Source organism: Orbicella franksi, chromosome 13 (genome assembly GCF_964199315.1).
Source record: "Orbicella franksi chromosome 13, jaOrbFran1.1, whole genome shotgun sequence".
NCBI classification, from domain to species: domain Eukaryota; kingdom Metazoa; phylum Cnidaria; class Anthozoa; order Scleractinia; family Merulinidae; genus Orbicella; species Orbicella franksi.
Genome location: NC_138157.1, coordinates 1247401 through 1275238, shown reverse-complemented (window position 1 = coordinate 1275238; position 27838 = coordinate 1247401). Strand labels below are relative to the sequence as shown.

The 27838-nt window shown below is 38.1% G+C and overlaps 2 protein-coding genes across 2 annotated transcripts; both read left to right on the top strand.

The window, feature by feature from the left end:
* The first annotated feature begins 33 nt into the window (after window positions 1–33).
* LOC145464822 (dnaJ homolog subfamily A member 2-like) lies at window positions 34–12887 on the top strand. The gene is made up of 12 exons (XM_081448618.1): window positions 34–484; window positions 582–641; window positions 733–835; window positions 1070–1129; window positions 6061–6118; window positions 7022–7102; window positions 7954–8087; window positions 8801–8877; window positions 9048–9113; window positions 9925–10123; window positions 11059–11186; window positions 11701–12887. The coding sequence occupies exons 1-12, from the start codon at window positions 416–418 to the stop codon at window positions 11875–11877; spliced, it is 1212 nt and encodes a 403-aa protein (XP_081304744.1). The 5' UTR covers window positions 34–415; the 3' UTR covers window positions 11878–12887.
* A 90-nt stretch (window positions 12888–12977) lies between these two features.
* On the top strand, window positions 12978–20315 carry LOC145464821 (peptidase M20 domain-containing protein 2-like). Its single transcript, XM_081448617.1, has 3 exons — window positions 12978–14852; window positions 17409–17891; window positions 18504–20315. Exons 1-3 carry the CDS (start codon window positions 14405–14407, stop codon window positions 18902–18904), a joined length of 1332 nt encoding a protein of 443 aa, XP_081304743.1. The 5' UTR covers window positions 12978–14404; the 3' UTR covers window positions 18905–20315.
* The last annotated feature ends 7523 nt before the right edge of the window (window positions 20316–27838 follow it).

The window sequence follows — 27838 nt, the reverse complement described above, 5'->3', positions numbered from 1 at the left end:
GCGGAGCTATCGTAAAACAGAATAAGAGCAAGGCACGGAATGCGCCTCACTTAATGGGCTTTCTCCGGTCAAACCGACATTTAGTAGTATTGAGATCTGATGATGTATTCAGAATTGACAACATGGCGCTAAAAGCTGTGCAATGAGCACGAAATAAAACCTAAGATTAACGGTAAAAAAATCAACAAATGGAACAGTCCGACGATGTATCAAACTTAAAGCAAAGGTCTTCGGTGTCTGCTATTTTGTTTTTGTGCATTGTTAAACGCAATTTTAGTTTTCGTGACTTCCTCCTTATTTATCCGACGAGACATCATGTTTAATTGTCGTCTGCGACTGACTGGACACGAGCACGTGCACTATTACGTCATCTGACGGTCGCCGGTCACACAACAGTTGCCTTCTATTGCCCAATATGGCGGACACGCGGCTCTATGAAATTCTCGGTGTTACGCCAAATGCGAGTGATGTAGAGATAAAAAAGGTAAACTGGGTGGATTTTTAAAGTGTAGAATAATCTTTTGAGGTTTCTTTGTCGACTGTTGTGATTTTCACTGCTTTAAAATCATCAAATTCGTCAGGCTTACAGGAAGCTCGCGAAAGAGTATCATCCCGACAAAAATCCGGACGCTGGCGACAGAGTGAGTCAGTTGCTTTGCAGTTATTCATTTTTAAAACCGATAATTTAGGTATGTAAGGTTCTAAAATTGGAATTTAACCTTTTGTCTTCAGTTTAAGGAAATAAGCTTTGCTCACGAAGTTCTTTCGAACCCTGAAAAACGAGAACTTTATGACAAATATGGAGAGAAAGGACTTCGCGAAGGTGCTGGTATGGGTAAGTCATTTGGAAACCGTTTAAATCCTTCTTTTTAACTTCATTTGTACCGACCTTTTTATGCCTAGACTTTACAAATTGACCATAATTTGCTTTCCGCTTTAAATGTGACGTATTATCCTCCATGTTTGACTCAAAGGAAGCTTTAGTTGAGTTGATTTGCTCTTTCGTTTACGTTTCATCTTGTCACTTTCTCCTCATAGTTTTACCTTTTTTACTTATACTTTTGTTCAGGTGGAGGTATGGACGATCTCTTGTCGCATATTTTTGGTGGTTTTGGCGGTGGAATGTTCGGTAAGTCGATATTTTGATCGTGTTGGCGCCTGAACATTTACTGTCCTAAGCATGTTTAGAATGGAGGAAAATGCCAAAAAACGAATCTTAACCGGAAGTGGATTAAGCTAAGAAGCAAAGAAACTGACAAATCATTTAGTCTTTTCACGACTCTGGTAAGTCGCAAATATCAAATTGGCAACAATTTGGCAACATGCTTAAGTGACGAACGTATTTATTGAGTTCCACTGCGACCATGCCTTGCCAAAGCCCTGAAAGGAACAGTAAGTCGTCTTTTGTGAAGATATTGGTGTCGAGACTTCGATATCAGCCCAGCTTCTGAAAATCGGTGATGTATTAAGAACATTCCATCCACATTTGCGGCTCCTTTGGGTTAGCTACGTCATAAAATAATCCTTTTATCTTGTTTAGCTGGGGGAATTTCTATAATGCCCCGTTCTTGGGAAATTTCAACCCCTTTTGCGAGGCAGAAATCTCTGACATTAGCTAACATCTGAATTCTACGCGTAGATATGTACACGAAATTCAAATTTTGGCATGCGATGAATTCGTTGTGCAACCGTTTTCCTCTAAACTATAACATGATAAGTGGCTATTTTGTGGAATCGTAATATTACTGTAAGTGTCACCATTGGTAATGAATTCATGTAGAAATCTAGACTTTTATTATGTTGTCGAGCTGTGGAAAATTGATAACCCTCGATCTCGGGGTAATTTTCGCTGAAAATAGAACTCTTTGCATAGCGTTACAAATATCTTGTCACCAAGGAAACCAGTGGCAAATTGGGGACATTCGTACTTCACATCATTCGCAACTTGAGCAGCAAGTTAATATTAAAGAACAGCAAAAGAATATTATAGAACAGGAAGGGAATATTTTAGAACAGTGAGGGAATATTATAGACCTTATAGTGCATGTTCTATGTGGAACATGTACATTCCAGGAAATATACTGTATGTTAATTTCAAGTCTTACTTATGCAATCTAACATGCCATAATTATATTTGTTTTTGATGAAAAAATAATTTATCCTTTGTAATTGATTGTTTCACCAACAAAAGGAATGACTGCTGATCTGTAATTAAGTTTGTGTTTTTTCCATAAAACGTGTTCTGATGATTGCTTCTTGAGTGTAATTGGTTAACTGTTGTGATATCTAAAAAGTGCTTTATTTTTAGCAACAATTTTTTTAACCAATTATTTTGTGCTATATTCATTCACCCTTTGACATGTACAGTGTGATCACACATGATGAAAAAAAAAAAAAAAATCCTACTGCAATTTAGCATGATGTTTATTATACATGTACATGTATCACCTTCACACGCAAATATTAAGCATGCGGAAATTACATTTCCCTTCAGTTAGTGAAGAGTCAATCTTTAAGTAAAAAAAATAAACCACAAACAGAAAACTAACAGCCTTTGTTTTACTTGTGAGTAACATTTCTGCCTTTTTTTGGTTTCAGAAAGCAATTGTAATACTGAAAGATCTTTAACATGTTTAACCTTTGATTTAGATAGCGTACAGAGTACATGCAGAAGGAGATCTTTTCCATCCAATAAAAAAGTGAAGTTTACAAAGAATGCTGGTTTCTTGCTGTGTTTGTTTTACAATTGTGTGCTTCTATTCAATTCAGCTATGCTATGGCTAAGTTATAGCTAAACAAAAACACAAATTATTTGATTTTACTGTCACACCTAAAACTATTCTAGTGCTAACTTGATGTGAGAGATGCTCAAGATCATAAAATCAAGTAACTCTTGATTATTACTATCTTGGACCAAAAAACTGTAATTTCTAGTAATATTGAAGTCATAATTTCTCATAAGAACATCATTTTAATTCAATGGTTTAGAAGTTCTTCATTAAAATAAACCATTTGGAATATTACAATATAAAAAAGGTTATATATAATAGCTGTGTTGTTTTGTCAGTCATGTATTGAAGTCTGACTTTCCACTTGGTTCATTTTAACTAATGGTGTTTGGCTAACATGTCATTTCACAGTGTTTTCATAGTAGGTATATATACAGGTCATAACCTGCGATGAAAAAGTGCAAAGTTGATTGTAATTTTTTTCTACAGTTATGGCTTGACAAGTGTCAGCAGACTAATAGATAGTTTTTGCTACATCCTTGGAAAACCAACCTTCTGATATCATGTGAAGAACTTCAATTTGATGATCATGTTTATCAATTCTATATTTGCACGTGGTCATTATATTTACATTACTTTCTATGAGGGTGACCTTTTTTTGTGGCTTGTGTTTTGTTTCATTACACTACATACTTGAATGTGGACTGCAACATTTACTTAATTCTGGTCTCCATCAGGAGATAAATTCTCTGATAAATTTGTGTATTAGCATTTGTGATAAATGGTCTTACAAATCGTAATACATAACTGGTTTGCCCTGTTAGCTGATGAAGATCTGCAGGAAGCAGTTGAAATATTGTAACCCATCACGAATTCACTGTTTAATGACAACAAACAAAAGCTATTGACATAGTACATAGTAACTAGTTTCTAGGTATGCTTTGAAGGCAAAATTTAAAGGCAAAAAAAATCATGGAAGTGTATGAAAGGTGTTCAAATTTAAGACTAGCTGTAATTACATTGATCTCTCAGCAATTCAATGATGTGAAGTGATGCACTGTGATTGTCAGTTTATAATGAAATTTAAACAGAGGTTTTCATACCCATGAATTTAAGGTAGCCGAACACAGTTTTCGCACACGCTTTTGCCGATGCGATTCAGCGTGCGCACAAGGATTGCAAAAAACAAACATGCCGTCAATAGAGCGATCACTTTATTTGCCCAATGCCCGCATTATCTGTGCTATTTTTCTCTAGAATTGAACACAGAGTATTGATGGTTTTAATCTTTTATTACAAAGATTTTTTTTTATAGTTTATGTTATTGATAAAAACATATTACAATATTGCAACAAATTACAAAAGTAGTACAAAAAAGAGGGTTGTTACAACTGATAATATACTAATGAAAAATACAAGTAGTCGATAATGTATACGATAGTAAATATTACAAACAATATGTTTCTCTAGCTTTGTACAAATGTATATAGCCGGGGGAAAGGGCAACATGGTCACGTCAAGTCATCTGTCTATTTCAAGCTGGATAATGAATTTAGATATGAATTCAGAAGTATCTTGTTTCTTTTGCATTGTTTTGCAAGCATAGTGGTATTGCTTTGTATATAACAGAAGAAGATGCAAATCCTTTGTTTGGTTATCAGAAAGATTGGTATTTGGTGTTGGTAAATTGAGAAAGCATTGTAGCATGGTTAGCCTGTAAATTATTGAACCATTGAAGAGACTCGTCACATAATTTCAAGAGAGATTGACAATGAAAGATATGTTAGAAAAGGTAACGATGCAAAGAACCCAGCAATTCTTAGCTTTTGCATTGTTACCGAAAGAACCCGGTTAAATGCAGCGCATGCGTAGTAAGTAAAAAATTGTGACTGAATGAAAAATTGCTTTCTCGAAAATACGCCTTTTTCTCCAGAACCACTCATTAGAATTTCATGAAATTTGGCATGAAAATACTTTAGGAAATACGTAACTAGAGCATTGAAAAAAAGTGAACTTTAACAAAGGAAATTCTAGATATTCCTTTGAACCTTCAACAAGGGATAATTAAAGATCTCTTTGCTAAATTATTATCAAAATGGTGTTAACTTGCGAGTATTGTTACAGGCTTCCTGAATGCAAATTATAAAGAAAACCTAATGACTAGATTTTCTACTAATCGACAAAAGCGATTTTAAAGGCCCGTTTATATTTATTCATGTTGCCATGGCAACAGCACATACGTCAGCTTAATTATCAAAAAAACAAAGTTTGTGTTGTTAACTTGCTTGTTGCCATTTTTGGCGACCGAGGGATCAAGGGTTTTAGAGAAAAAGGTGAATGAAACACAGGCATCAAAAACTGTGTTGAGCCACCTTAAAAAGTAAAGGAATGATGTTACAACATCGTTGTTTTAATTTGGCCAAAAGAATGATACATACAGCTTTAATGTAATGATTAAGTCACATCTATTTGTTACACTGTGATTTGGAATAGATTCATCATAAAGGCTGGTTTTCACTAGCGGAGTTTGTGGAGGACTTATGACCTATTGAGATAAAAAATTGGAGTCATTAATAGCAGAGTCATAAACTCAACAGAATTGGAATTGGAAGAATCGGAATGTTTCCATTTCTTCTGATTTCATTTACGACTCCTTTGCTTGTGATCCAATGCAAACTAGATTGTAGGAATAGAAACCAGAAGAAGAAACACCAACTAATCACAAGGCCCTGAAACAAGTATTATGATTTCTTTATTCTTAGTTTTCAATAGATCATAAGCGAGGGAGTTATGAGTGCAATTGGTATTCTGCTTCTGACTCTGTCAGCTTGATTTTCATTAGATTGTTTCACTCTGTGCCTCTGATTTCGACTCTGCCGCTTATGAAAACCAGCCTTAATATATCAGAAAGACAGATATCCTATGAGATTCTCACTTAGTTAATAATGTTCCCTTCTAGTCCTTCCCTGCTGCTTTTCTTCTTTCCATTTTGTGATATATGAATTATTGCTTTTGTGTTTTCATATGGCTCATAATTTGTGCAGTGAAAATGGATTAAATTAAATTAGAAATTAAATTAGTAATAACTATTGTCAGTCTAGTAATGTGTGGTTTGATCTACCATCTGATTGGTTCAAGTGCAGTTGACATGTCAAGTTCACCCTTTTTACATTCATGTGACAAACATTATCACTAATGAGAAGATGACATCTTACATCTGTAATTTAATTAAAGTGTAAAAGATGTCTAAATTGAATGTTGTGAACTTTAGGAATAATAAGCATCAGATTGTTCATTACAGTGAATCCAATGCAATTTACTCATTTTTTAGGTGGTGGAGGGTTCAGACAGAGAAGAAGGCGAGGAGAAGATCTATTTCACCCTTTAAAGTAATGTTTATTTCCATGTGATTCACTTGTTGCTACACAAACACTTGAACCGTCAAACCCTTTTTAAGTGGCCAGTTCAGTAATGGCAAATGGCTCCTTAACAGGGGTTAGACAGAAAGTAGTATAAAGTGTGATATAACTACATGTACGTGTATGAACAGACATAATTTCCTTTGAATACAAACTCATTTGGTGGCTTGTGACAACTGTTCCATATAATAGGGATGGTCTCAACGATCATCTTTGGGCACAAAAAGCAAACACTTGGAAAATCAAAAGACCATGTTGGTGATAAAAGAAATGCCTTTGGACAATGAGAGATGTTTTTATCAGCCATCCCCTTCTATTCTGGAGTCTTATCTGTCATCAGTTTTTCTAAAAACAATGTCAAACTATGTGTATTCATGGTAGCCGTTTGATAGGGGTAAAAACACCTCTTGCTGCCTAAATCAGGTGGTGGCTTACTGTAATATGAGTTTTATGAACAGTCTCTATTTACATCATTGGGCGAATTTGCTTCAAAAATTGAAGATAGAAGGGAAATAAAATGTACTGTAACCAGCACAACTACAGGTTGTTTCTTTAGCTTGAAATAATCTGGATTTTTCAGAAGACTGTTAGACACATGAAAATAACACAAGACTGCCACAGTACTGTATAAGTGATGTTCAAATGAAAGAAGTCGAAATGTACTTGTAAGATAATATTATATGAAAACTGTCAGGAATAAGAGCCAAATTATTTGACAGTTGATGAATCTGCAAGTCAATTTGCCCTGTGCCCGGTCATTAGTGAAACCCTGCATGCAGTCCTGTACAATAGAATAAATCCTGCATATTTATTGTGCATGTGCATGTAATTTGTGGCATATTTGTGCAAGCTTAATCATTATTGTTTTTGCAGAGTTACATTAGAAGATCTTTACAATGGAAAGTCAACCAAATTGCAACTCAGTAAGAATGTGATCTGCACAGTGTGTAAAGGGTAAGACAAAGAAGACATTTGTGCATTGTATTGAGGATAATAGTGAAACTCTAATCAGAAGAAAGGTGCAGGTCTTAAACAAAGGCGATAATTGCAGTGTGACTACATTGTACTTGAACCAGGCCACCAGAAAGAAAAGTAACCAATCAAATTGAGAACAATGGAGTGCTTTTTTTTGTGAAATAAGGGTCTGTTTGACATGAATGCATGATTACGATCCACACACACTCGTTTGTGTTACAGTTTGTACATGTATATACACACTACAGCTTCAGTCTTTGATGATGAATTACTTGTATCATAATTATAAATTTCGCTTGGAAAATTTAGTTGGCGACAACCAAACTGAAACCATTGGAAAACACACAAAACTTAGGATTGAAACTGTGGCAATCCACACTTTCATCAGGTTTCCAATTTTGTTATGGAACTATTGTAAGTTTGTATTCTTCAATGTTATTGGTTTATTTAAGAAAAAGGTAGCTATCCTTTGTTCCCAAGTAACAATCTGATTGATTAACTCTTCTTTCCAAGAGGCCCAGAACTTTCAGTTCTTATAGTTCAGGTGGTTGACCTGTAAGAAGTTAATAAAAGATTGTTTTTTTTATCCTCATTTGAGTGAAACTTACAGAATACATGTATGTTTGTTTATGAAATAATAAATGCAATGACTCTGTGCTCCAGTTGAGCATACTGGTTATCAGGCTGCAAGTGTTAGCTATTTTACAAAACAAGGAAATCAGTTTGTTTGTAGCATGTTTTGTTACAGTACATTACATTTTCTTGGCTTGGATTTAACTTTCTTTATGGTCCTGTGAAAAACAAAACAAACATGAGCATATTTTTGGCAGGGCTGGTGGAAAAGCTGGAGCTGTTCGGACTTGCCCAGGGTGTAAAGGGCGTGGCATCAAGGTGACCATTCGTCCGATTGGTCCTGGAATGGTGCAGCAAATGCAGACGTCTTGCAATGAATGCAGTGGTGAAGGTAATAATTTTTTTTTATATATTATGAGTTGTTCATTGATGCAAACACTCTCTGCAAGTACAGAGAACATTCATGTAGGATGTGCATAATGATGAAGAACCATGGTCGATTGAAGTAGTCTGACAATTTTGTTTGACGAAATGTCCATGCTGCCTTCCTACTGATTGCACTTCAATCATGATCAATAAAATCAACTAACTCGATATCAAAGAATACATGTTGCCTTCCTGAAACTTTCTGCACTTTGTGTTACATGTAGCTTTTACTGATTATAGCTGCCTCCTTTAGTTAATGTCAGCTGTTTGCAGTCACGTTAAATTATGCAGCATTTATAATTCATTTTAATTGGCTTGTTTTATTCTTAGCTTAATTATGTAGTTGTTTGTTTCATAATTATTTTTATTGTTTTTATATTATAATTTGTAGATAATTATTATATTAATTAGTATTGAGGGCTGCAGATTATTAGTGCTAAGCACCAGGTAGTATAACCCTCTTGAAATAAAGTTATTTCATAAAAATGAAAATTACTAAATAAATACTGTATTGTCAACATTGTATGAAAGACAAGGTCCATGTACAATGTCAGATAATCAACAGTTGTTGAACTGAGTGAATCATTGCAAGTAAGCTTATAGAAAGGGAGATTCTTTCACCAGGAGGATTGTTTGTATTCCAAGCCATATCACTTATTGTGCTTTGTGATTTTTCAGGTGAGGTACTCAATCCTAAAGACAGGTGTAAGAAATGCCAGGGTAAAAAAGTTGTCAAAGAAAGCAAGATATTAGAGGTAAAGTACAAGCATATGCCGCTACATGCATTGAAAAGTAAAGTAGATGAAAATCTGTAAGCCATAGGACATGCGAGTCACACAGATACCTTACATGGAGTCAAGTGCTTCTCTGAACAGACAGCAACAAGAGCTACATGTATAGTAATTCTTGTGATTGTTCTCTGCAGGTTCATGTAGACAAGGGTATGAATGATGGTCAAAAAATAACGTTCAGAGGGGAGGGAGATCAGGAGGTAAGACAAACCTTGTGGCAAACAGTGAGAGAGGTTGTAGATCTACAACTGTTATATAATAATTTGTTACGGGAATTAAAACTTAACTTTGGCAGTATTAACCATCTAGCTGAGTAACTTTAAAAAATTCCTCCTCCGCCCCGCCCCCCCCCCCCCCCCCAAAAAAATGTACAGTTTGTATCCACAAGCCCAAGGATTTTATATTTCATGGAAACTAAATTTTTGGTTTCATGTCCAGCAATCATGGGAAACAACTGCTAATCTCTCTCCTCTGCAGAGGCCTTTTTCATGCTGCCTTGACCATGTAGGCTGGTAGTTTGGAGGCTGGGGAGAGGGAAGAACGGAAAAGTGCTGGGAACACTGGGAAAAGAGAGGCCTCTGCCATCGTCCCCCGCATGCCTTCTCACTCCCAATTCACTTCCCCTTCCCCTAGGGAGCCTCTGTGGAGGAGAGAGACAGTAAATGGAAAAAAGGGCATCCAAAATGTGCTACAGGGTCTGCTCAAATAAACAGTAAGGCAACATGGAAAATAAAACAATATTCCTAACAAAGTGACTGTCCACAGGATGCCTGGACACCCATCTGGCTAAAAGCCTGCATAAGATAACATTCATGTATCTTGACTAGCATAAATAGTGTCATGGTCTTGAAATGAACACATAATAATTACATTTTCTTGAATGTTTATTGATAAATGTTTTTAATATTTATTCATAGGGAAATTTTGCTTGTCTGTTTTCTTGTGGATATCATGTGAAATTAAACATACAAACTGGACAATTCCCATTTAGATGTTGTTATGTTTTTGTAGCCTGGTGTGGAACCTGGTGATGTTATTCTGGTCCTGCAGCAGAAGGATCATGATTTGTTCAGCCGTCAGGGAGACGATCTGTTCATGACAAAGAAAATTCATCTAGCAGAAGCACTGTGTGGCTTTCATATGGTGATCAAACACCTTGATAAGAGAGATTTAATTGTAAAATATCCAGCTGGACAGGTTATAGAGCCAGGTTAGTGCAGTAATCCCTACAGGGAATAATAAGAACATAAAGGGCCATTGGCACAATAAAGTGCATACCTGTGCAATAGAAATCGTGTCAGCTTCGAGTTTCACCTGCCTTTCAAAAATCTCTTTTATCTGTTTGCTTTGGATCTTTCGTTCATAAAGAATATTTATCATGTTTATGTTGTGTGAGGGCTATGTCCATTGTATACAAGCACATATGCTATACCTTCTTCCAACTTGCATGTACATCTGCAGCTATGTGAATTTTCTGAAGTTCATCCTCCCATCTCTTTTTTTCCCTTTTTCTTTCAAAACAAGATGGATATGGGTTGAAAGTAGCTTTCATCTCTAGATGCTTTGAAAACCCCTCTCAAGGACATTGTATTTCTAGACAGTATTGAATTTAAAACACAAACTTGGCATTTTAATCTTTCATGGATAACTAAACAGTTCTTCAATATCAGTATTACTATTTTCACACACCTCACAAGGTCAATGGAGAGGGATTCTTCTCCTAAGTATCAACTTTGAAAACTGTGGGGTTGGATAAGAAATGAAATTGCTGCACATGTGCAGAAGGCTGTCAGATGCCCTTTAATGACTGGCATCAAAATTAATATTGTTACACAAGGTATAAACCATTCATTATTGATGAGCAAAGATTCTTGACACTCACTCAGAGACCGTTATTTAGATTACCTTCGTAATATTCTCCTTCCTTGTTAGAGTTTTTCATTGTTATCAGCTTGGAGGTAATGAAAAGGTTGTTTTTTAAGTACAGTTTGCATCGTGGGAAATTTCAAGGTTGGCAGTCCATTGCTATCAAGTGGTGTTTTTTGCATGTTTTCAGGGGTTATGGAGAACCCTGGGAACATGTATTTTTAGAGCTGGATTTAGACTGTGTTTTATAATAATGATGAATTATTTAATTCTGGCCAGGTTGTATAAGAGGTGTGGTTGGAGAAGGCATGCCAGGTTACAGAAGACCTTATGACAAAGGAAACCTCTATATCAAATTTGAAATTGAATTTCCACCCAATAATTTCATCCCCTGCGACAAAATATCGGTGAGTATTTTTGTTGTGGACTGTGTATTTAGATTGATTACACTCAGCATTTTAATTAATGATTTATACAACAGCAGATAAACTTTCAGACAACATTTTGTCAGCATTAACAATAAAGTGATGAGAAGTAGTGTATTAATTGCACATGTTTGTGTATATTTGTTTACCAGGGACAAATTCACAAGTCAATATCTGACTATGAAATCACAAATACTTGCATAAATCTCAATGTTGAGGGCTATAGCAGTACATGAAAAGTTATCCTGGGTGATTAACAGTGAAGTCAAGATATTTCAGTTAATGAATGCTAAATTTTGATGTCCTCCTTGGGAACCAGTGTTGTGTAATATGATAATTAGAAATGTGATATGTTTCAATGTTCCCTAGCTTTTTGTATTTATTTATTTATATATTTATATATTTGTTTATTTATTTATCCTTCATTTTCAATCTGATCAAAGTTCTGTACGTTTGTTATCACAATGAGAATCCTGTATGTTTGTTTATGTTGCAGTTACTTGAGTCATTACTTCCAAGTCGGCCTAAGCAGCCTTCACCGGGTGAGGATGCAGAGGAGGTGGATCTTACAGAGCTTGACCCCAGGTACCACCAGAAGAGAAGAGAAGCGTATGAGGATGGCAGTGACGATGAAGCAGGGCATGGGCCTCGTGTTCAGTGTGCGCATCAGTGAATAAAAACTCTTTTAGCAGCCATCTTGTTAAGTGGCATTTTAAACTTGTTCCTCTGAGCTCTTTGGCTGGGTTAGAGGCAAGTTATTCAAGCATTCTCAAATCTTTGTACAGGATCATTTTTCTGACTGATTAGAGAGACATTTATGAGGTTGCCCACACCATTCAACTGAACTCTGATACACTATTGTGAGTTTTTCAGTTTTGTTTAGCTAGAATGTACAGCATGTATCACATCAAATGGACCTGTTTAGTGGGCATTGCAGGCATATAACATGTTGTGACAGTTAGATGTAGTCAGTTGATACCATTATTATTTTGTGCATATGTGTCGAGTAATGTTGGTTATGCATTGTTCATAGCCAGCATTCCTTGACATAGTAATTAATGTCTCCAACCTCTCAGAACATTTATTAAATTATGTACAGTAACATGTCCATACTTTTAAGCAGAAATGTCAGAATTAGAAGTGTTTTTTCTGTCGTATTTCAGTGCTTTAAGTTGTTTCACACCACTCTTCCTTTCTGAAAACAGTAATGAAATGCTGCAGTACATGCAGGTGCATAAAATGATTGTGGAATTTTTTTATGTCATAGCAGGTGAACTAATTTTGAATCAGTGCAAGAAATCATTGTCTCATCACACAAGGAGATGGATGGTGTCTAGCATTTTGCATCAAGAACATTAAAAAAAGATTAGACTTAGTTGTGCAAACATCTTGCCCTTGTAATAATAAACCTTGTTAAGTTTAATATACTCTATGATATTGCCGATATAAATAATTGTGGTGAATGCCCACTGATTCAAAATTACCTCAAATTACTGTCAAGATGTACATTACTGAAGGGAGAATGGTGCAGTTAAAACGCACCTAACTTATCGTAACTTTTTTAATTGTTAAAGAGAGTAGGTATAACAAAATGAAAGCGTTTTTAAGTTTATTTGCTGCAAGAAACATCAGCTACTAACAAACTGATTACCTGTGGATAATAAAGTGTCGCGTTTGAATCGACCCTTCTTTAGTGATCCCTTCAAAACACGGTGTTTATTGTCCACTTGTGACGTTATCGCCCTTCATGCAAGATGTTTGTGATAATCAGCTGATATACTGGGAGACATTATTACGTAACATGCCTGAACGAGCATGATGATGAATTGTACCAGAGACTTGACTCCCGGAGGGTTACTCCCAGAAAAGTTGGGTGGGGGTGTGCGGCCCACTTCCCAAAACCCTTACCCTTTTTATGACTAAAATCTGCGATTTTTGCTACCCTATTTATGACCTGGCCAAAATTTCGATACCCTATTTATGACCGTTGCGGTTGGCACAGTTGCCCTAAGCATTAGTTATTAAGGGCTTTTGTTGACGGTCTTATTGGTAGTGATGAAAAAGTAGCTTCTTGTAAAATGCTAAAACCATATCCTATTTAAGACTAAAATGGCCAAACTCGATACCCTATTTATGACCAAAATGGCTGAAAAACCCTAACCTTTGGGGCCGCACATACCTTTATAGCCCACATAAGGAGCACCCCCTCGGAGACTTGATCCTCTATATCAATCACGGGCCAAGTTAAGAATGACAAAAAGGAGAACGAAAGAAGGCAAGTGTGAACTCTTCCTTGTATCTCCGAAGTCCGTCTATTTCCCTTACCTAAGGCACACAACATTCTAGTGTCTTTGAGCGTGTTTACGGGCATACCCCAGGCATTTGACTAGTTGATGTTCCCGGTGGGGAAGGAACTTGGTCTCTGGTTGACCATTTGAAACCTTTTAAGAGAGGTGAGGGGATTTCAATAAGTGGGCCTCGCAGTCATGGTGATGTTAGAAGACGTCAAGAGACCACACGTTCTTTGTATGTAATGCTGTGGTTCGAAGAACAGGGCCTTTGAAAGGTTTGTTCGAAGGTAAATGTAAACGGATTTAGTCGTTTAATATCGTATTTTATCCCAGCGGAAGTTCAAAGCGGTGATCGATTGCGAATTGTGTTTTATTTCTTTGTACGCTCTGGGGGTAGGGGATTATGGCCCGATTGTGGAGGATTTTATCCGAATTATTTTGCATTACGGACCGCTAAGATGGACCACTCGGAAATATTTTCGGCAAATCGCTTTTCTAACAGATTGCTCAAAAGAAAACCGTTCTTGGGTAGAAACATATTTCCCTCAAGTCAAGTCAAGTCAAGTCAAGTCATCTTTATTTAGGCAGGGTAGCCCCATCAGCCATGGGCTGGTATCAAAAGGGGCACTGCGTAAAATTAAGACTACATGATAAAAAATTCAGAATTTAATGTATACCACCTCCCAAATCCTGTTTTTGGCGAGGACGATTTGATGGACTTCCTTCTGGACTCGAGGGTGCGAGGGTATACTTCAAGAAAATCCTAACTGTACTCAACTGCTCGCCGGCGATGTCAATGGACTAAATATATGATCAATCAGCTTTCCTTGAAAGAAATCGTTACAAGGGATATCTCTACTAATAACGGGAACTTTGGCGATAAATGTTAGGGAACAACGGAGTGTTTTAATGGGGAAGGGAGGAAAAAAAATGCAATACATCCCAATTGGGAAGCCCTCTCCTACGCCTCGGAGGGTCGTGCGGCTGAATCGTGGAATCGAGGCTAAGTTTGAGAGACTAAAAAGAATGGCGACTGTACTGAGAAGTGTAAAAGAAATCGCACTGCGCGCAATAGACAACTTTGCGCCCGAACTTTTTCAGCTCAACCAAAAGATTTGGAGAAATCCAGAACTTGGTTACGAGGAAAAGTACGCGCATGAGCTGCTGACCACATTCTTCAGTGAAAAAGGCTTCGAGGTGACAAAGCATCACACACTCGACACCGCGTTCCGCGCCTCGAGTGGTCTTTGTAAAAGGCGAGTTGTCGGGCTTATTTGTGAGTATGATGCGTTACCGGGTATAGGACATGCCTGTGGACATAACCTTATATCTGAGGTTGGAGTGGGGGCTGCCTTGGGTAAGTGGTAAACCCAACTATGATGAAAACCGTAACATAGATCAGAAGCTTGTTACAGCAAGCTCACAGGACTGTTGCAAAAATCACGAGTAAGATTACAGACAGGAATGAATGTCATTAAATACATGTGTAGTTAAAAAGGAATTATTACCAGAACAAAAATTTGCGGAAATCACGGTCGACATATTGAATATTGAGAAGAGGCGCCCTTAGGATTTCAACTGTCTGGGGTACACTGGGGCGTTTTAGTGAAACGATCCACCCGTCAGATCAGAGAAGGTCCAACAACTAAACAGATTCAAGCCAGGCTTCTAATGATTTTGCGATCAGATCTACCCCAACCCTAAGCTCGATTTCCAGCCGTTTTGTGATCCAGTCTCCCTTGCCCCACACCAGTTGGGAGGAGGATAGACAACTGGACTCCTGAAACAGCTGGAAATTGAGCCTACCCCAACCCTTTCCAGAGAAAAATGTAAATGGGGGTTGCTGGGATTTTTGGTTTTGCAGTTTTGACTATTTTTTAGATTGGTTTTTCGGTTTTGGTGTTCTGTGCTGTTTGTGGAATTTCAGTGTGTTAGCGTGTGGTTTTCAGTTTTCCTCAAAAGCACTAGTGGGTTTTCTGATTTGGTTTCTGATGCGGTTTTCAGTTTTTCCTTTATTTTGGGTTCCGGGTTTTCTTTGATCTGGGTGGCAATTATCTGCGCCTTTACTGATCTTGAATAGCCATGAAACGCAAAAGATGAACCAGCTAGGGACTGGCCAAAAAGTATCGGGGCAGAGGTGGGTGGGCCGGAGCACAGAGTAATAAATAATAATAATAAAACACTCTAATAGCTGAGAGGGGTGGGTCATCAGTTTTTGAGCCCTCAGAAAGGGGTGGGTCATTCAATTTTCAGCGACACATGGGGGTGGGTCATCCTATTTTAAAACAGGAATAGGCACGTACTTAAAAGTACTGTTTTTAAGAATGGAAAGCTTGATTCTGCTGCAAAAGCTGGCCACACATGTAAAGCGTTGCAGCGTTGCCGATGTGTAATTCATTTTTGTATGTATTAAATTTACATCTGACCAAAATTAAAATGATAAAAATGTCTCTTTTGTGCCATTTTTTAGCATATAAAATGTACAAATTGTATACAATATGAAAGGATTGCTTTTTGTTTGCATTTCACTGCTATATTGTTCCTTCTATGAGACTACAAGTAAAAGCAACTTAAATTATGTATTTCTCGTCGTGAACTTTTCATAATTATTAAAATTGCCGAAAAAAGACATTTCAGTACTGTTCCATAAACTCTGCCTGCTCAACCGTCATCAGTTCCTCTTGCTCTTCAACTTCATCAATGCTCCCTTCTCGGCTGTCTTGATCACTGCTACTTTGATCACCTGCACTCTCTCCCTTCCCACTCTCTTCCTTGTTGCTTTCTTCCTTATTGTCCTCTTCATCTTCACTGGAGCTGGCATCCTCATTTTCAGTGGTCTCGGTTGCTGCTCTCTTGGTGGCTGGCTTCAGGTTTTAAAGAATTTTTATGTTTTATATGGGGGGTGGGTCATGTAATTTTCAACCTTCATTTAGGGGTGGGTCAATTAGTTTTGTGCCAAAAGGAAGGGGTGGGCCATGTGTTTTATATCCACCACATTTCCAAATGCTCTGGCCCACCCCCCCCCCCCCATACTTTTTGACCAGTCCCTTAGCTTCCTCTGAACAATCGCATTTTAGACCAAGGTACAGGTCACATGTGACTGATTGATTCAACCTTCCAATCCAATCCTCTCCAAACTTTTAGCTCATAGTTCACAAATGGAAAGGTTAGATTAGGGATTTTCAATGTAATTTTCCAGAACTATAGCTTTTTGCAACTGCAAAATTGCAATTCTACACAGCACTTTTGTGTGAATTTTCCTAATTTAATTAGGATCCACTACCAGCTACTTTTAAAAAATGAGCATGCAAAGACCGGGCTCGAGAGAGGCTTCAGCCAAGTCACATCCACCTGTCACCATTGCATATATCAGATCAATTAGTGTTTTGATAATTGGGATGTGAAAATTTGCTGGTTTTGCTGGTTTTGTATGGTGTTTTCGTTTTTCATCGAATTTTTTTGCGCCTTTGCAGCTTGGGATGATCTTTTTCTATGGTTTTATGGTTTTTAATAGACCCCAATGCCCCCCTTGCAAATGAAAGAACCATCGAAGAGACCTCCCCAATCAAGAGTAATGATTTAGTTTCTTATTTTGTTATACGGACAACAGCGAAATGGTATCTACATGTAGCAGATGGTTTATAATCAACAGGAAGAAAGAGTTACAACATTTTACCCTGAGTCACTAGATGGGGTTTGTTCTTTCAGAATTTCGAAGATGAAGTCTGGCCAATTCCTGAAAATATATTTGACGTTTCCACAGAAGGCTTTATTCTTTTTTTTTTTTTTTTACTTTATGCATACATGTGCGACACTCTTAGGGGTTTATCCCCTTAAAGAGGCTCAAGTACATATTAGGTTTTGTGACATTATCTGGTACAATTTGTTGAATTTTTTTAAAATTGAATTTTAGGTTTAAAGGCAGCACTTGAGGGATCAAACCAGGACTTGGGTAAAGTAGTGGTTCTGGGCACTCCAGCAGAAGAAGGTGGGGGTGGAAAAATTAAAATGATCGAGAATGGTTGCTTTGATGAGGTGGATTTTTGCTTGATGGCCCACCCAAAACCTTTCAACTGTGTCTATCCAACATGCTTAGCGATGCAAGATGTTCGAGTATTGTTCCATGGAGTATCATCTCATGCTAGTGCCTTTCCATGGGAGGGAGTCAATGCATTAGATGCTGCGGTTATGGCATACAATGCTCTGAGTGTACTGCGACAACAGCTGAAACCATCCTGGCGTCTTCATGGTGTTATAACAGATGGAGGAGCAAAGCCTAACATAATTCCTGAAAAGGCTTCATTAGCATATTATGTGAGAGCTCCAACTGAGAAAGAACTAGGCAGTCTTCGTGGGAAAGTGCACAGATGTTTTGAGTCTGCAGCCCAGGCAACCGGTAACTCTTATTTTAAAGAACTACAAAGCACCAGTGTCTTACGTGTAGCTAGTCCCAGAAAATATCCATACTCCCCCTACAGAGGGGATTGGGCAAAGTTACCGTGTTTACATGTATATAAAGTTTTCTATCTATCTATTGGAATATCCTGGGGGGTGGGGGTTCTCTAAGATTAAAACATTTAAAGAAATGTATCAAGCTTAATATTGGAATTTCCAGTGAGGTTGAGTGGGGGGGGGGGGGGGGGTCTTGAAAAAAAATCCCCTCTGTGGGAAAGGTATGGATATTTTCTGCAACTACACAATGAGCAATTTCAGGATAAGGTTTTGTTTTGGAATATCTAGAATAATGAAAACAGAAACAGTTGAACTGAAACAGTTGGAGCTACAGTACATATAGTAAATGTCATTATTTTGAATGCCACAAAAAACAAAAAACAAAAAAAAAAAAACACAAATTAATGTACTATTCAGATTAAGTTCTGAGAGATTCATGTTCTGGGAGCTCTGTGGAATCATTTTAATGATTAAAATTGGAGATAAAATGTACACATCACGGCAAAAGAAACCACATTTACTAATGCCCAATTTTTTTATCTCCTCAAAACTACAGGTTGCACTGTGGACATAGACTGGAATTCTGTGTTTTATTCTAATGTGGCAACTAATGAGCATTTAGCAAAGCTGTACCAACAGAATGCAGAGGAACTTGGCTTGACTTTCCCATCACGAGAGGAACAGGCCAAAGCAGCTGTTGGGTCCACAGACATGGGCAATGTGTCACATGTAAAACCATCCATTCATCCTTTCTTTGACATTGAAACATCTGCTGCTAATCATACTCATGAATTCACTTTGGCATCAGCAACAAAGGAAGCCCACTCAAGGGCAGTTATTCAAGCTAAAGTTTTGGCCATGATGGCTTTAGATGTCTTGTACAATGATCAAGTTTGGGAATCAGTTGTGACAGACTTTGAGAAAGATCATGGAAGGATGAAACCTCGGGTGACATGATCTATGTTCAGAGATAGGTTAATCATTTAATGAGCAGGCCAAAAACTCTTGTGTACTGATGGGTCACAGTTAAATCGTCTAAAGTAGCTGCAAATAAACAAACTCTATCTTTTAACCTCTCTTAAGTTGATAGTTCTCCTAGGTCGAAACTTTTTCTTAACCCAATGGTGTTCAGTTACAGTAAGTCTAACCATACTGCATCCTGTTACACGCTCCCAGATAGTGTGTAAAACGCCAAAATATGGGTGAGTGGAAGGATTATTGGGGGCAGATTGGCTAGGAATGGTGGAACAATAACAAAAACTGGATTCTGAGTACTTAAAAATTCAGTCATGAACCACTCTAGCTTTATGGGTGGTCAACTCAGTTGCTTGACGCCGATCTTAGAATGTGTGATGGGAAATAACAATGAAAATCATCTAATTATCATTTCAGGCTTTTTTTCTTTGAAAACAAATTATGTAAATGTAAGTCTACAATATACAATAGCAATGTTGTCAACTTTTCTTGGGGTACAGGTGGTGTGCTATTAAGTGTAAATTTTGTGCCAAATTCTTGTCATACTTGAAATAAAATTGTGCATAGCATTGATATTTAGCATTGGTATTGGTGCATGGCATTGGTATTTACACTGTAGCTACTGTATATTTATAATTTTTACTCAGGACCAGCCTGAAAACCACCTGAGGGTGAGGTTGACTCCTGGCTCAAGATATTTTTATTATTACATTATTCATGGATAAGATTTTGCAACAGAGGTGTAAACAACAGTAGTGCCCTATGTATTATCTAAACCCTAATGTTGACTTATTTATCACCGTGGGCTGTGGTTCTCTTGTCTTCATGGTTTCCACAATGCAGAGAAATGCAGTCTTCTAGAAGCTTTTCAGTGAGTCTGGATAAACGAGCTCAAATTCAAATAAAACCATTCTTACCACGTATATGTAGCACTGCACAGATCCGAGTGGTTCTGACTGTTAAATCAGTCAATCAATAAGTTACACTCGACTCCCGATAACTCGAATCCCTGCTAACTCGTACATTGCCTTAACTCGAACCACGAAATCGATTTTCCCAGAATTTCCGTCATACGAACCTTCCGTCTACTGGAGCCAATTTTCGTTTCCCGTCAAGTCATTTTATATATGGTTTTAACCTCTTTAACTCGAACCATGTTTGTCCGTACGTGAGAACTCAAAACAATCAGTTCTGTAGTCCAAAACATTGGATTCATTGGAACTATTTCTCAAGAAAGAAATCGCAGGACCTCTGTAGCAGCAGCTCTTTGAAACCAGAAAATTTCGCAGTACCTGGACTTAATAAGGAGAAGTACAGGAGAAGTGCAGTACCTGGACTTCTCCTGCTGCTTTGCTTTGCTTTCTTTTTTCCCATTACCTTTATACCTTCTGACTTATACCGTAATTTAGAAATGTACTCGACTTCTCTATAATTATATCTGATTATGTTTAAAAAGAAACACGCGAAACACCGTTTTTTCCTTGTTCCCGATAACTCGAACGTTTTCCAATTTCCCTTGAAAGTTCGAGTTCTCGGGAGTTGACTGTATTTAAATGGAGCTTTACTAGCTTATACCTCTAGCGGCTACGAGTGGCTAATGACAGGAATAAGTCACAGACCTTTCTCTGCGTTGAAATTTCTTTTCTTAAAATCTTCACTGGGAAATTCGTTCCCATTCCTGACTGGAATTTACAGAAGCATTGCAGTTTTTATTTTCACTTAAGGAAAGTAACTACTAAACTGGTCTATTATTTTGGAATGATAACACGGAAATACAGTCTTTCTGCGTTCTCGTTGGTCTGGTTATATTAGATAGGTTGATAAACCTTATCTGCCTGTGTAAACTGGTGGTAACCGAAGGGAGTCATGGCTGAACACTGACTACACAGAGTATCCAATACGAGACAAACCAGTGTTGTCCAGTGACACTGACAGTTTTATGAAGTACTGGAACAGAATATGATATCGGATGAAAAGACTATGGTTACTTCAAATCATTGCATTGTATTGGCCTGCACAGGGAGCAGTTGCCCAAATTGAAGCGCGGATGACGCCAAGCGCCAGATGTAAGTGTTGCCACTGGATAGTGATTTGTCTGAAGCCAGTTGAATGTACCACGTGACACACAAACGCCAAATCAAAATCAAACACCAGTGATACATGAAAAGTCTTCATTGCTTTATTGTACTGGGAATTACAGTCGAACCTTTACTAAAGGCCACCTCTCTATAACGGCCACCTATGTATAACGGCCACTGTTTTTTCGTCCCGGCGGACGGTCCTTACATTCACTCTTATTTTACTCTCTCTACAACGGCCACCTCTCCGCAACGACAACAGCCACTAAAACGCCTGCCAACTGCCAATATAACCTCTCAACAACTGCCAGTTAATCAACGACTGACAAACGGTGTATACAAAACCCAACTATTTATTATAAAAGATCATGAAACTTGAGCCAGTTACCACCTGTCGCTTGTCTCTGTTTCTGTTTAATTGATAAATTTCGATTGTGTTACATACTTATATGCTACAATAAAGATTTTTTTTGAAAGCAAAAGTATTGCAACCCCGAATTATGACAGATGTCATATTACACCGACCGCCGACCGGTTAGCTCAGTGGCAGAGCACCGGACTACCGTGCGGGAGGTCGCGGCTTCAAACCCCGGCCGGGCCAACACTCAGGGTCTTTGAATAATTTAGGAGAAAGTGCTGCCTTTGTAATGACATCTGCAAATGATTAGACTTTCTGGTCTTCTCCGATAAGGACGATAAACCGTAGGCCCTGTCTCACATCTCTACATAATTAATTCTGTGGGACGTAATAGAACCCACACACTGATCGAAAAGAGTTGGGGACGTAGTTCCCGGTGTGGTGGTCTATCTCTCATCTGATGGTTAAATGCTCGGAGATATTAGCTGCATAAGCTACTCTGAAATCCGAGGGTAAATAACGTAATATAATGTATAATGCATGTACACCACTACCTCCCTATGACCGCCACCTATCTACAAAGGCCGCTTTCCTCTGTCGCCAAGGTGACCGTTGTAGAGAGGTTCGACTGTATTACTTTTGGTTCCCAATGCACGTAGGAACAAGATGTGATTGATAGCAACTCCATATAGCAATAATATTACATGCGAGGCTGACAAGGCCTTGCTACTGTATTACGTACATACACAGTGGACACTGAAAGAATGAGTGATGCGAATGCAGCCTTAACACTACTGGAAAAATGACCTGAAAAAATTTCAGGCTCTGAACGGGATTCGAACCCACGACCTTTGCGTTACCGGTGCAATGCTCTACCAACTGAGCTATCAAAGCCACATGAGAGCGGTCGTGTGTGGGTTCGGCCCTATATGTTCAGTGGACGTAATATTCGGCTCAAGTATATGAATTCCATGGTAATAGATGGACACTGTACAAATTTTAGCAATTACAGAGGCCGATATAAAGTAGCATCAATCTCTGCAGAACAGTGGATGAAAACTTCGTTGCTTGTGAAGTTTCTGTTTTTTATTTACTCTTGACAAATAGAGGTAGGCTTGGCTGGTAGGACACCTTGAGAAAGGTGATGTTTTGAGCAATTCCACAAACAAAAAGCTACCCCTGTTCTCAGCTCGTGTTATTTTTATGAACCAATCAAATTAAAGATCATGTAGATTTTCCCAGGTGTTTTCGTATTTATTTTATACTGTGCTACATTTTTTAGTTTACTTACATCACCCGTTACTCTAATGAGCGTGAAATGGAGGTTTACGAAAATAATAGGATTGTCAATATTACTCTATTGGGATCAAATTAAAGATCATGTAGATTTTCCCAGGTGTTTTCGTATTTATTTTATACTGTGCTACATTTTTTAGTTTACTTACATCACCCGTTACTCTAATGAGCGTGAAATGGAGGTTTACGAAAATAATAGGATTGTCAATATTACTCTATTGGCACCGGTTAACTTTCTGAATTTATAATAGTCGAAAATCATTGCTTTATGGTTGTTAAGAAAACCGTTTTGGCAGCCTCTCTTTTAAATCTTTATTTTAACTAAAACTTCCTGAGAAGTTTTTCAATAGGTGATTAGGAGTGGTGTTAAGGTTATTCACCGGACAACCAGTAAATAATCTACACAATTAAGTCAAATACCGTCTTAAATTATTAAACTCGAATACAAAAAAGGCCGAAAGGCAGACGAAATTGATTCTGATTACAACACTTGGGATGCTTTTGTTGACATGTCAGTTGACTTCGTAAGTTTAATGTGTTAGACTCCTCGAGTTTCCACGGCTTGAAGACTTCGGCGAACCAACAAATGCAGCTTACAGATCCATAAGACGTTTTTCAGTGAAACTGTAACGTAATGTTGTTACCTGCTCCTGTTGCTAATTTCGAGTCCTCTTTGTCTTTTGCAGTATTTATCAGTTTATTTGTGCTGTTATTCTGTGATGGAGTTGCCAGCGAGAGAGACAAGCCGATCACGGAATGTGAAACGGATAAGGTACACAGTTTTATTACAAATATTACTTGCAATTTTGGAGACAATTAGAAATCAGTTTACGGCTTCAAAGCAGTTTGGACTGAGTTCTCAAGTTATGAATCTAATTTAGAGAAATTTTCAAAGTTGCCTTTGCGCTTTTTTCACCTTTTGTGCATTTTTTTTCAAGTAGATTTGCGCTGCGGAAATTATCACACGCGGTTATCAAAACAATTACCAACAACCTTCCGTGGAAAAAAAAATTACGTTTATACTTAAACTAAGCAAAACTTATCAATAATTAAATTCTTTTTCTCTCCTTTACAACTGAATGTAGATACGTCTATATACTTCTGCGTTGTTCCTACTTCTATGAATCATCGCCACACTCGCCTTAAGTGTCTAGATCTGTGATACTAATACTATGCTTGAATATCCGAGAATTGAATTTCTCGGATAAGTGTACGGTGTACCGTATTAGGCGTAGAAGCAAATTTAAACTAATAATTATGGTCTTTAATGAGACACTCATCAACGTGATATTATTCCGTAACTACTGAAAAAGAAAATAGACAAATGATGGGGCGGGTGGGGGGGGGGGGGGGTAACTGTTTGCTTACCCATCAGCTTTTCTTCCTTCCTTCTTTTTTCTTTTTTTTGTCCAAAATAAGGGGCGGGGGGTGGGTCCTCCGAGCCGCTCCCGTAGATCAGTCACTGGAAGTATTTTTTGCTAATTCACGAGTTCTTCATTTAAGTTTTTTTAATTTTTGTTTTCATGTGAAGGTTTGCCTCTTGTGCACATGGTTTCTTGTCGTTTGAAATTTTATCTGCACCGGATAATTCTGCGCATGGACAGTGCGCGAACACTGCTGACTCTCTCCGGCACAGGGACACAATGGCCATGGTTTTTTTTGCTGCCAAATTGTGCTGCTGGTCCGAACATCGCGGTCATTCGTCCAAACATTCCTCTGATGGAGGACCGACCGTCGAATAAACAACTGGTACAAGTTTGTTTAGTACTAGATTAAGTTGTCCATGTATTTACGGCATGTCCGAAGAGATGCATCATTTTACTAAAACCTATACATATATGTAACAGTAGGGTGAATTATATTTCCAAGCCTTACGTCACTATGTTTGATTTTTGTAGACATTGGCTCGGCTTAACCAAACTTGATCTCCGGTTTTCTTTCCCTCAGTTTTCGAGCTACGTGAACGTTACAAGTCAGCCTATGAGCTGCAGTGAGTTGAAATTAAAAGAATCACTGACCTGCCGATTGTCTAAGAAGTTTGTTTCGCGATACCATCAAGCAGTGAAGCAGCTGGAAGAAAAGCTGTCTGGGATAGTCATGACCAAAATTCATCCTATTAGAGAGGGTAAGTGAGGACAACACAGCTCCATCTAGCGGTAACACGGGACATGGAAATTTCTTTATGAGGTATTTTTATGACGTATTTCGTTTTTTCCACAGTCCAACTTAAATGTTCTTCTAAAAAATCTAAACGACCTGAGGACATATTTCCAAATGTGTTCTTCACTTCAAACGCGAAATGTGTTGTACAACCCGCTAAGAATGTATTTGGTGGAGTAACCGTTACGTTGGCTCCAGCTTGCAAAATTCCGGCCCCTCCTTCATTCAGCTTGAATGCAGTAAGTTCAAAAGTTTTCACTGGCTCCTGCTGATAACTATTAATAGTAGTGGTCTCTCTATGGGAATTCTTCTCTAAACGTAGAGACGTTGTGGATATGAGAGCATCTTCTTACACCACGATCAATTGACAAATACACATTCCGCAAAAACAGAACTTCTGCCAAGACTTGACTTGTGTTCACCATTCATGAGCGGGTTTTAAAGGGGTGTTAAAAAGAAAAAAAAAGAAGGCATTTTCTCATTCTTCATAGCGATGGATTTCATACGGCCCCTACGGATGAGCCGTTGTTTCAGTCAATTTAAAGCAACTGCAAAACAAGTTCATTATTATTCAAGGGACGGACCCGCACAGTCGGTGGCTTATTTGTGTTTTTGTATATCTTAGGAAAAACCAAAATGGCTGCGAATTTCTCCTAAAGACTACAAGAGACTCCTGCTTAAGATAAAAAAGGACAAGACTGATGATATCATAAGAAAAATTGTTGAATGGATGGGCGTTGAGGGCGATTTGAAGTTGAAGAGAAGAATTAGAAATTTTGCTAGATCTTTCATTGTACCGGATAAAAAGGTAATCTAACTACGTTGGACAAACTTGAAAGCAGACAGTTAATAAAAAAAAAAAACAAGCTAACAATTAATACCCAGCGATAAGCAATACCAAAAAGAACCAGAAAAGAACCAGAAAACGAACGCATAAAAATCAACTAATGTGTGGAGGGACGAGACAGTTGTGATATTTCTACTGTCCGCCATTTTTTCTGCAGTTTACATTTGATTTCTACTCCGCTCTAATTGATGTTAAACCAAATTGCTGGGTCCTATTCTGGGTCAGAGTTTCTATTCCACTGACATATTTTCGAGAAACAAAAACGTCCTGGCGTTCATCAAAGGATTCTGTATGGCATTGGCAGATATGTAGGTGAGAAGGAACTGCTCCCAGTTTATAATCGTCGATTTGTTTTCTTTGAGAAAATATGTGTGGGACCGCTTAACAGCGAGTGTAGCCTGGGACGAGGAGTGGCCAAACTGAACGTGAGGATCAAGCCCGAGAGTGACCGGCCAACATTTGCACTGTGACGTGACACATGGTTTCCACTGTTTCCACCAGTTCCAGAGAATGCTAGTTACACACACTCAAAATGTGTTCAAGTTAGCAAGTTGACTAAAATGAACTTAGCAATCAACAAACTAATAGAACAAAACAAAGAAGTCAAGAAGATTACAGCTGAAAATCCCTTAGTTGAAGATTTGATTCCACAGACTGTTGTAGTAGATCCCGATAACTCAGAGGTTGGGCTAGCTGTGGTGACGGTACTGAAGCAGAACTTTGGCAAATGGCAGTTTGAGATCAATGGCGAAACACGACATGAGATAAACCTGACTTCAGGCATGGTGCTTCTGTTAAAACCGCAGGACTGTATTTCCTTTAGGCCTAACAAAGGTTCTTTCTGGTCAAAGGCTACCTCTATTGATTCCACCTTTATCAGAGTAAAAGCCTGGGACTGCTCACATCAGAAGACGTCAGGATATTGCGCCCTGAATTCTATCGTCATGGAGACTCAGACGTCGTTCTCTCTGTTATTTTGACATTTGACGAAGTTTTTTTTCTGGCAACCTCGAGCAAGGTTTGCCTTTCTGAGCAACTTTTGAGCAAAATATAGGTTTAGAGCACATATCAAGCACGAAAACGTCAACGATTTCGTAGAAAAGTTCAATTTATGCGGATTTTTTTTAATATAGTGAATGGTTTGAACCCAGGAGTATTAGTAGTTCGTATAGTGTGATCGTCCGGGTTAGTGTAGTTCTGAAAAGAACTGTTGTTGGTGACTGACGTTTCGACAACCTGAGCGGAAGTCATCTTCAGAGTCAAGTGAATAGTGTTTGTCAGTCGATGATGTTATAAGTGTGGTCCGTTGAACGTGATTGTTCAGTATAGCCATGATGGTATTGGCTGAAAGACTCGTGTAAAGTTTGACGTCAGTCATTGGTGGGTTCGATCCGTCTATTGTTAGTCAAATAGGTCGGTTTTTGGTCCGTGTATTGTTAAGTCGGTCTGTTAGAAGTCCGTTTGTCGGTTTCGTTTCCGTTATGGAGAAGTCGTTTGTAAGGCGCTGGTAGTTGTTGACATCTGTTAAGAGGCGTTTGTTCTAGGTTAGTGTACCAACTTTCCATAGTCAGTCGTTAAAAATAGTTTGTACTGTAGGTTAAGCACTGAGCAGAGTCCCAGTCAATGCTGTGGTTTGTCAGTTGATGATGTACAGCAATGTGATTGTTGGCATCACCGAGCCACGAGAAATGGTGATGCCAACACCATACTTGAAAATAAAAAGCATTAAAATGATATCTCTTTTCAAGTCTTAACGTTTTGTGAAGTAGTCAGAGGACCCTTTTCTGGCTTCTAACGCGCTAAATTAAAACAAAGTAAGATACGACGACAATTTTTGATCTCAACAGGCAAAAATTGTAAATTTTTCATTCATTAATCGCGCGTTCTTCTTTGCCTTGTAAGCTCATGATAAAAGTGTGAAGAAAGAAAAAGGTAAGTTTAAATATAGCAACTTTTAGTCTTGAGAACACCCGCGAAAATTGAACAAATTATCAGATTTATTGAAAGAAAGATGGATCCTAAAATTACGTAAGGCAGATTAAATTGAGTATGACGTTTCTGGGAGCTAGACCAATGTTGAGTTCACCAGAGAAACCAGTACGCTATGGTCAACTTTAGAGCAAAAGGTATTTAATCTGAGTACAGCTTCTTGAATTGTGTCCACGATCCAAACTCTT